General features: G+C 61.7%; 1 protein-coding gene across 1 annotated transcript in view; it reads left to right on the top strand.

The window, feature by feature from the left end:
• Positions 1-10,419, top strand: part of SYT7 (synaptotagmin 7) — a 40,964-nt gene that overhangs the window by 13,253 nt on the left and 17,292 nt on the right. The window contains exon 5 of the mRNA XM_077748827.1: positions 1,757-1,888. Coding sequence (XP_077604953.1) covers positions 1,757-1,888 — 132 coding nt within the window. The remainder of the gene's footprint in view (positions 1-1,756; positions 1,889-10,419) is intronic.

The raw sequence follows: 10,419 nt of genomic DNA, 5'->3' as shown, positions 1-10,419 counted from the left end.
CCCAGCTGTGTGATGCTGGAGGAGGGGACCAAAGGACGTCTCTGGCAGGGAAAGGGTCTCCTGCTGAGCGATCCTCCCCAGGGCGGGGCCTCCCAGTGCCGAGGACCTGTCCTGCCTCTCCCACCCTAGCCTCCACTGCCCTCCTCACAAACTGGCTCAGGACTTTGACTCTGAACCCTGTGTAGGGAGCCCTTGTGAGATATTTCCAAGGTGCACTCTGGGGACAGACATGTGCTGTCCACACCCCCCCGGGCCAGGACCACCATCTCCTCTGGGCCTGTGGTGGCAGCTCAGCTTCTCTCCTTTGTTTCCGAAGTTGAAGGCTGAGGACCAAGGTCAAGGTCAAGGTCAAACTCCAGTGGTTGGGGGGGAGGGAGAAGCAGGTCCCCCAAGAACATGTTTGTTTCATCTCCAGGGGTGTGCCTCCCTGACAGTGCCCCCACCCCAAACACCCCCAGCAGGGCCCTCGCCTTGGCCTTGAGCAGAGGCACACCGCAGCACAAGCCAGGCCCCTGCCCCACGCTCCTCCCAGGGGCCCCTTCCCCCAGATGCACTTCTGAGGTCTCAGGCATGGCTCCCTTCCAGAATGTTCCTTTGGCCTGTTCCTTCCGCCTTTCCTCTCCCTGTGCTCCCAGTCCTGCTCCTCGGGGCCCCAGGAGCCTGACAGACAAGCGGATGGGGCCCCTTGTCCTTGGCTCCTGGTATTTCCAGGCTGTGCCTTCTGATGGCCGAGGCTTCTGCACCCGGCCCGCAACGGAAGTCCCCACATTTCCTTCCCTGTGCTTCCAGCATATCTGCTTCATTGGTATGACTTGTCTCAGAGCAGGAGGGGCTGGGAAGACTGGGGCTGAGGGTCCCTTCCAGACTCCACGTTGGAAAGGGACTGGGGCGGGGGGGAGGAGGCACAGGGAGAGGCTGACGTGACTGGCAGGTCAGGTATGTGTCAAGGGCCTGAGGCTGAGTGTCCCCATCAGCCCCCCGCAGAGAAGGGCAGGCTCCCTCCACACAGGCCCCAAAACATTGAATCTGAAGGGCTCCTGGTGACTTGGGTCACACCCTCAGCAAGGTCGGAGGCCTAGAGGTGCCTTCTCTTTTCTGGGGGGGCGGGGGCAGGGGGCAACGCAACCACCACATCTGCGATGAGTGGAAAGCGCAGCTCAGCTGAGACCCCACGAATCCCGTGTAAAGGCTGCTGTAGCCTAGGAGCGGGAGAGAGCCGAGGAGGCAGGGGGACCTCAGGCCGCTGGGAGGAAGAAAAGATGGGCCGGGGCACCGGGCCTGCCCCAGGAGTGGCTCACTGGAGGCGGATGGAAGAGGGGAGACCCTCAGGTCCCCACTGGGAGAGCTGACCGCCCAGCGGTTACAGGGAGCCTTCTGGTTNGAAACCGGTACCCTCTCCTTCTCCCACTGCCCCCCCCATCCTACCCCAGGCCCGTCCCCAGCCCCGTCTCCTCCCCTCCTCTCTCAACATCTTTCTCTCTCCCACCAGCTTCCCGGGTGCGAGGCTCCGGTGTGCCTGCCTGCAGCTCGCCTCCTTTCTGCGCGGCTTCTCCCGGCCCTCGAGTGTGTGCGCGTGTGCGGGCGCGGGCCTGTGTCCCGGCCGCCTCTCTTCCTCCCGCAGGAGCAGACCCCGGCCCCCTCCACTCTGTGTGCGCCCGGCCCCCGGGGCCCCGTCCCCCTCTGCCCCCACAGGACTTGCAGCTCTTGTTTCTCCTTGTATCTCCCTGTTTTCTCCCCTCTCTCTCTGCCCCTCCAGCGATCTAGACAGAGACTTTTGGAATAACAATGAGAGCACAGTGCAGCAGAAATGGAGCTCCTACCCTCCCAAGGAGTTTATTCTAAACATTTCACCCTACGCCCCTTATGGCGACCCACGACTGTCCCTCAAGTGAGTGACTTTACCTGGTTTGATCATATGTACCGAGTCTCCGCGCACGCCCTCCTTCCTCCTCCCGGCCCTCACTGCCCCCCCTGCTCCTCTCCCCGGACACCCCCACCNCCTCCGTTGTCGTGGGGCTTTGTTCTCCGACCCCCCAGCCCGCCCGGTCCCCTCTCTCCTCTCTGCAGGCTCTGCTGTTAACCCATTTGCAGTGCTGATGTCTCTCTCTCTCTCTCTGTCTGTCTCTTGTCCGTCTGTCTCTCTCCTCCTCTCTCGCTGTCTCTCTCTTCCTTTTATCTGTCATTGTTTTTCTTCCTCTCCNCCGCTCGCAGACGGTGCAGAGCCACCTGGCCGCAGGGAAGCTCAACTTGTCCAAGTGAGTGATGGCCCCCGTGGCCGCCGGAGCCGTGAGCTCGGGCCCGCCCCCCGCCAGGGCGGGCAGCGGGACCCCCTGGCACGCCCGCTGCTGCCCCCCAGAGGTGCCGTCCTCGGCCCCTGGCTCATTCCATCCCTTCACGAGGCCCCGTCATCCTTGCCAGTCATCCTTGCCATCGGACGCAACTAACAGCCATCCGGTGTCGCATCTCTGCCCCCTGGCTGCCGCCCTCATCAGTCTCTTTCCTTGCCAGTGACCGAGTCATTCCATTTTCTGCCCCCGCGGCAGCTTCATTTCAGTCCTGGGGTCATCCCATCCTCTTTGACTGGCCGCCCCATCTCCGCCTCAGGTCATCCCCCTGTGGTTGTTCAGCCATTGGACCATCCCATCCCCCCCCTCCCCCCACTCCGGGAGCCACCCGCTCTCAGCCTGTGTTTGCTGCTCATCTGCCACCGGGCCTTCCCTCTTGCAGCCAGCAGATGGCTCTAGACCCAGAGGTCAAGCCACTCCATTTTTGACCATCCGGCTCCTCCATCGGCTTGCCCCACTCTTGCCTGCACCATGTCACCATCCGTTCCGCGAGGCCGCCACGAGCAGCCGGGCTGTCGCCGTTGGTCTACCCTCACCTCAGCCATCCCCACTGGCTGTCCCAGTCTTGGGCAGCGAGCTGTCCCACGGTCCGCGGTTGGGTTGTGTGTTCCTGGCGGTTGGGTTGTCGAGCCCCAGCTAGCTTCTCTTTTCCGGCAAGGGTGGTCTGGACATTGGGCAGAAGGGCCGTTTCCTTTTTAAGAGCTCTCTGAGCTTGCCAACGCACCTCTCTTGGGTCATGGACACAGGGCTGGCCGCCTGTTCTCAGCAGAGAGCCTGTTCTCTCCTCCTCCACATGGGGCAGCCTTATTCTCATCTGGGCTTTTAGAACCTTCCATTTGCCCATAGCTGAGCCCTTTCAGGCTCTAAATCCTTTGAACTGTGACCATCCTCACCCACTGGGATGCAGGCTCCGTTTTCAGCTGTTAGAATTGCCTCCTTCCCAGCGAAGGGAGCAGCCTCTCACCTAGAAGACCAGCAGCCCCGACCCCTTCTTAGCTGTGGGCTGTCCTGTTCCCTCAAATCAGGCTCATGATTCCCTCTTCCAAAGGCCCATGATTCCTGCCTTTGGGACCACCGAGGGCCCCCAGTGTAGAGGCCGCATTTGCTTGGCGGCCTGGGGGAACACACGTGGATTTCTGCCCTGACCCAGAGCCTTGGGAAGGCCTCGGAGGGAAGCCCCACACCCCCTCAGAGAGCCAGGCCCAGCACCCCGCCCTCCCCAGCCTGGTCCAGCCACAGACTCCAGGTCGCCCAGAGCGTCCGTGCCATCCGCTGGCTCCAGGCCTGCAGGCACCGCTTCTAGTTTCCTGTGACTGAGAGGTTGTAAATTGGACTAATTTTGGATGTGATAGGAAACCAAAATGAGGCCAGCAGGGAGGAGGAGGAGGAGGCCGTCCGAGGATCGTCCTCCCCTGCCTCAGCCTGACCCCAGGGAGCTGTGGGTCCACCTGGCCGGCCAGGCCTGGGCCTGTCCCTGGTGGTGGCACCGTCTCTAGACCTGAGCCAGGCAAAGGCTGCTGCCCCCTCCAGGACCCCAGCCACGTTTTGCCTCTCTCTCTCTCTCTCTCACTCTCTTTCTCTCTCATTCTCTCTTTCCTATTCTCTGACTCTCTCTCCTTTTGCTCTCTCTCTCTCTCTCTCTCTCTCTCTCTCTCTCTCTCTCTCTCGGCCCACAGGGGCAGCCTAACTGTTGTGCTTTGGTTCCCAGGGTAGGCTCGGGATGAGCAAAGCTGAGGTCTGGTTGCAGTGGTGAAAGCGGCTCCAAGGCCCTGGGGCCCCTCCCTCAGGCTGCCCTGTGGGCCTAGACCACGAGCCGGCAAGTTTTCTCTGTAAAGGGCCAGAGGGGAAACACTTCGGCTTTGCAAGTCACATAGTCACTTTCAGGACTCCTCAAGCCTGTCACACAGCCATAGACAGGATGTAAATTACTGACCGTGCGTGCCAGGAAAACTTTATTTACAAAGACGGGTGGGGACCCGATTTGGCCCGCAGGCTATAGTTTGCCAGCCCCTGCCCTAGACCACCGGTTTGGGAGATGGAGGGAGATGACCGAGGAGGACGTTGGGACCTCTGAGCTCTGGCCCTGCCTGTGGGATGTGCTGAAGTCTCTGGCCTGGGGACCAAGTGGGTGGGTGGGGGTGGGGGGTAGATCTCCAACCCTTCCTACCTCCATCTCCTGAGATGTTCGTGGGTACCACTGGCGCCGGGAGCGTTAGCTAAGATGCATGTCCCTGGGCCAGACCTCATCAGGTCCTCGTGGCCACCCTGGGGCCGAGGCAGCTCAGAGTATTTTTCACCTGGGTTTTATGAAGAAACTGAGAGGTGGGTTCAGTTTTCCAAAGTCCCACAGCCAGGAAGCAGCAGAGATGGGGCTTGAACCCGGGTCACTCTGACCTCATACTACCTCTAATCAGCCGTGTCCTGGTCCCTGTCTGTCCTCGCCCCCCTACCGGCATTTTCAGGGATGTTAGGAGGGTGGCCTCCTGCTAGTGCATGGTCACCCTGTTTTCCATCAGGACAGTCAGTGGCTGGAGAAGTGTTTCCGGGGCTCTCGCCTCATCCGCTCTTTTCCTGGGGCCCCCTTCCCTGAGGGGGAGGCGTGCCCCAGATATCAGGAAAGGATGCTGGACCTAGAAATGAGAAAGCCTGGAAGGAGGGCCAAAGATCTGCACCGGCGGGCGGCCCTGGCCATACCGCAGAGGTCAGGAGGCGGGGGACGGTCCCCAGCCTCCATGGACCAAAGATACGAATCGCTGGCTCTCCCAGACCCGCCCGCTTTACTAGGCCAGCCCTGCGGCGGCCTGGATGTCCTCATGTCTCCAAAGGCCAGCCGTACTTAGATCACAGATGCAGACTTTCCTGGGGTCCCCGGCGAGAACGCAGCACCTCCCTCCTACATGGCAGGCACAGGGCCCTGGGGCCGCCTTCACCACGCAGCCTCCAGCCTCCACAGCTCCCGCAGCCACTCGGACACAGAGGTGTCCGGGCACCAGCCCCACCGAGGCCGGAGGGTGGGCTGGTCCGGGCTGACCTGGGGGGGGCCGCAGGGTGGGCTCGGGGGAGGGGTCTGGTGGCCTCCCGGGTGAGGTGGTGGCGGCAACAGCAGCGGCGACAACCGTGACGGAGGCCTGGCGAGGTCCAGCAGAGCGCGNCGCCCCAAGTTTCGAGGACTCCACCCTGTCCACGGCCACTACCCTTGAGTCTATCCCCAGCTCCACGGGAGAGCCGAAATGCCAGCGACCCCGCACCCTGATGCGGCAGCAGAGCCTGCAGCAGCCGCTGAACCAGCACCAGCGGGGCCGGCCGCCCAGCCAGCCCACCACCAGCCAGAGCCTNCAAGTAAGGATTCTTATCTGAGCCACCCCTCTGAGGACCCCAGCTCCCTCCTACTACCTCGTTGCTTCCCGGGGCTCGGAGAAGGTCCCTCCACTAAAAGTCCGTGGGGGGCACTAGACAATGCCACTGAGGCTGCCCATTCAGCCTCCTCTTCCCGCTAGTCCCAGGCTGCTCCTGGCCTCCCTGACAGCCTCCCCTTCCCCCAAACCTGGGCACTGGCCCTGCCTCCAACCTTCTAGATAACCTCCTCCCTGTAACCCGACTCCACTCANAGCCAGGCGCTGCCCCGAAACCCCCCTCACTGATAGGGCTCCTGCCCAGGGCACCCTCTCTCTGCCATCACTCTGAGAGCCCAGGGCAGACCTGGGCTTTGGTCCCTGGTCTCAGTCACCTCCTCCGGCCTAACATGACCTTCCTTCCAGGCTCTGGGGATTATTCCCATCACCCAGGTCTTCCTGGGAGCACTTTTCATGGAGCAAGAGACCAGCACTAAGCCTGGGAGAGGAGAAAGGGAGGAGGAAAGGGAAGGCCAAGGTCAAGGCCCAGCTCACTGGCAAGATGTGGGGATCCTAAAGGCAAGCAGGTCCCTCCAAGCCTCCTGCCTCTCCAGCTGAGGCTCCAGGCCTCCAGGGCAGACAGGAGTGCGGGCCCTGGCAGAGGCCACCCGACAGAAGAGGCCCTGCTTCCCACACCCGTGTAAGTGGCCTGTGGCCCCGGCCTGGCAGTACACGCTGCCTGTGACTCTACTTGGCAAATCCAGGCAGCACATCTGCGGGGGCTCTCCCCCACCCAAGGACCCTTGGGGATCCAGCCGGCGCCTGCATGAGACAAGACGCCCAGCAGAGCCCCCTGGCTTCCAGGTGGCGGTTTGTCTGGCACTGGCGTGAATTAGGAGAGTGGAGGGAATCCGTTCCGCTGTGGCTTGAACAGAACTGGGAGCCCGAGGGCCCCGCCCCCCTCGGCCCCTCCAGAGCTCAGGCTGCTCCTTGCACAGCCATCACCCTGCCTCCTGTTCTGGCAGCCATCACACTGGCACAGGGCCGTCCCCAGGCCCTGGGAAGAAAGGACCCGGCTGCAGGAAAGCCTCTGTGTACCAACCCTTCTGAGCCCTCTGCAACCCCCCAGGCCAGCTGGTATTTGACGAGCCGGAACTCAGGCAACAGCATCCTTTGTCCACCCTCCTCTGCCCACCTCTGGCTTTCTGGGCCCCTCACCTGCCACCTCTAGAGATCACCCAGCACCCCCCACCCCGCCTCTGTCATTCCTCACAGCAGGGGTCAGTGATTTTTTTTTTTTCTGTAAAGGGCTAGATTATAAATACTTTAGGCTTTGTGGTACACGTGGTCTCGATCACATTTTTTAAAGCAACACTTTAAACACGCACAAGCCATTCTTAGCTTGTGGGCTGTAGGAAGACAGGCCACCAGCTGTACTTTGCCCACCTCTGACCCCTGCCTTCCAGTCTCGCTGGTGTGCTTCTGAGGCCCTTCTCCTGCCCCAAATGCCGCTCCTGGTAGAGAGCCAGGGCGGGAGGGCCACCCCCTCTCGCCCGGGAGGGTGGCCGTTCCTCCTGCCTAATGGGTGTGAACCTCCCGCCCCCAATACCGCCAGCTTCTCCCCAGACCCTCCACGTGCCCCTCGTTCTCACCCTTGCAGCCTGCGTTGCCGGAGAGAATGACAAATTGGGAATTTATGCAGAGGAGCCGTTTTGTTTTTAAGAAGAGAGAAAGGGAGTATCTGAAAAATGCATTAACCAGGGAAAAACATGTTGTTTTCGCTGGGTTCTCCTTCCCCCAGCTCAACCAGCTCCCAAGCAGCCAAGTGGAATTTTACCAACTCTGAAACAGTCCCGGTGGGCAGAGAACAAAGAAAACGAGGATTCTTCCTGAGGGAAGTGGAGTTGTTTCCCAAAAGTTGGAAGTGGAATGGAGGGTCAGCCTGGATGCCTGACATAGGAGGCGGGGCAGTCACTTAGCTTCCCTCACTGCCATCTCCCATTTTCCCCGGAGCACCCCCCGCCCATGCCACCCCCAAGTGTCACTTCTCACCTGCTCTAGTTCCCTGTCTGACCACCTCTCTAGGAAAAAAAACCACAGTCGGCTCTTCTCCTCTAGACCTTGCCCTCCCGGACTGTGGTTGAAGTGGCAGACTTCCTGACCCAGGATTCCCCCCCACCCTCCAGAACATTCCATCAGGCTTACCAGGTTTCCCTCGGCCCTTCCGGAGACACATGCTTTCCTGCCGGCCGCATCCGAGATCCCCCCTCTTTCTTTGGATGAGAGACCCAGCGCTGGATGAACTCCAGAAAATGCCCGTGAACTCTGATGGCTTTGGGGGGCAACAGGTCATTTTTTGGTCCCTGGAAAATGCTGGGTGACCCCGCAGTTACCCAGGGGTTCTCTGAGAGTGCCCAGTACGATAAATATCACGCCTTGACCTCTGGCCCCACACTGCTTGCCCCACGTGGCAGCTGCTTGTCTGCCTGGACTGAGCCTCCCTTGAAGCAGGATGGCCACGGCCTCTTCCAGACCTCCCTCCGTGCCCACGTGAGTCTGCAGGACTTCACCAGACCTTGCCAGGTTCCTGCGTGTGGCCCTCTCTCCGCCTTTGTTTTTTGGTGACTTCTGGACTGCTTCTCCAGGGATGAGGCCCCAGAACTGGACCCAAAAGACTCTACAGATCTCCAGGAAGGGGGGTACTCAAGAGAAGGCCTGTGATGGTCAGAAGGGACCTCCATTCTCCTCCGATGGGCCGTGTGTCCAGGGACCCTTCCCGGTGTCAAGGACGTCTGGCTGACCATGACCCACAGATGTCTGTACAAGGGGCTCCCATGAGTACAGGGCGCAGTGCCCATTGGATTTCCGAGCTTTCTAAGAACCTCCCACCTGGGAGCCAAAACCTGCCTGCAGAGTCTCAAAGCAAGATGGACAGGGAGCCCCTCCCTCTTCTCTCAAGGGCCCAGAGGGTCAGAGCAAGTAGCCTCAGACCTTTGTTCAGCTGGTGATGAATTAACCTGGAAAGTCTGCGTGCCCCCAGGGCCCGTTCTCTCTCTGCACACACACGCTGCTTTAGCAGGTCTCTCTGCCCAGCCCCCGCCCCATTCTCTCCTGAGAACCTTGCTACGCCCCCAAGGCAGGCTGGGTCTGGGGCTGCAGAGCCTCCCCTCCTCCCCTCCTCCCCTCCCTCCCTGACTCCACCCCACTCCGCTCCACAACTGTTGACAGTGCTAAAGTGTGGTTTCTCTCCTGCAGGGCCAGTTTCTTACGCTTGTTTCTTCTCTCTCTTTGTCTCTGTCTCTGTCTCTGTCTCTCTCCTTCTCCCCTGCCGCCCGCCCCCGCCTACGGGGCCTCCCCGCTTCCTCCCCGCCGGCCGGTGGGCTGCCCGCCTCGGGCAGGGAAGGCAGGATGGTGGTGCTATCCTTGGTCTTAGGGCTTTCGGAGCAGGATGACTTTGCCAATATCCCTGACCTGCAAAACCCAGGAACCCAGCAGAACCAGAACGCTCAGGGGGACAAGAGGCACGACCACAGGCAAGGGCCTGCGGCGGCGGCGGCAGAGATGGAGGCGTGGAGAGGCCGCCTGCCTCCACCTGCCCCGGCCCGGCTGCTGGACGAGGCGGTGGTACCCTCGGCGATCCCGGAGCGGGAGGACTGCCCCCTCCCCGGCTGGTGCCCTCACACACGCCACCCCCCGGATCCCGTGGGCCCGAGGCCAGTGTGGCCGTCCTGGGGCCATTCTGGATCAAGCCTGCTCCCCGGGCATGCTTGCCCTCGCCCGGAGCAAGCCAGCCTTTCTGCCCCATCTCCCTGCTTGGCTCCCCTCTGCTGCCCCTCATCTTTCATCTCTGCCCTACCCCTAACCCCGAAATCCCCGTTTCTCTGGTGGTTGGTGGGCGGGGGGGATGTAGGGAAGGGGCAGCAGCCTGTTCTCCCTCATCCCCACCACCTCAACCCCCCTCTTTGCCTGGAGATCCCGCTGGGGTGTTGGTAGCACCCCACCCCCCTGCTGCAGGGGTGCTACAGAGGTGTGGCCGAGCTGCTTGGCTGACTGAAGAGGAACCCCACGGGGGAGGGGAGGGGAGGGGGGCATGGGAGAGGCCTGGTGACCAGAAAGGACTGGAAAGGCAGCCTTGAACCTGCGGTGGCAGGAGGAGGGAACAGGCTGAGGGGCCGAGAGCGGCCAGCAAGTGCGGGTCAGGCTCCCTGTGACCAGGCGCCCCGCTGCTGGTCCTCAGGAATGGCCCGTATGGCCCCAGCACAGGCCGAGCAGAGGGCTGGGCCTCTCACCGTCCACAGTCTTGGCCGTCAGGAGCTCAGGGGCGCACCTCGTGGTGCCTCCTGTCTCAGGGAGGGCATGGAGCCCTCGTGGGGAAGGAGATGGGGAGAAAGGTCCAGAGGTCCCAGGGCTCGGGCAGGGCCACAAAGGCGGGGTGATCCTGCACCCGTTCTGGCCCCCTCCTGTCACCTGGCCTTACGCTGGGCCAGCCACACAGCTGTGGTCATGAAGGGAGGGCTCGTCACCTTGAGCAGGTTGCTTCTCGCCAGACCAGAGCCCTGCAGGGGAGCGTGTGGGCCGACAGCCAGGATGCCGACCTTCTGCCCCTGGTAGTGCCAGAGCTGCGCTCTGCAAATTTGGGCGAGTCGCTGAGCCTCTGCCTCCTCATCTGTTGACTAACAGAGTGGATAGGGTGGCCCCTTCCAGCTCAGACATGCTAAGCTTCTAACGAGGGAGCCGGCCTT

Source organism: Crocuta crocuta, unplaced genomic scaffold, assembly GCF_008692635.1.
Source record: "Crocuta crocuta isolate KB4526 unplaced genomic scaffold, BGI_CrCroc_1.0 scaffold323, whole genome shotgun sequence".
Taxonomy (NCBI): Eukaryota; Metazoa; Chordata; class Mammalia; order Carnivora; family Hyaenidae; genus Crocuta; species Crocuta crocuta.
The sequence above is the reverse complement of the archived record's forward strand: the minus strand, read 5'-3'. Positions and strand labels throughout refer to the sequence as shown.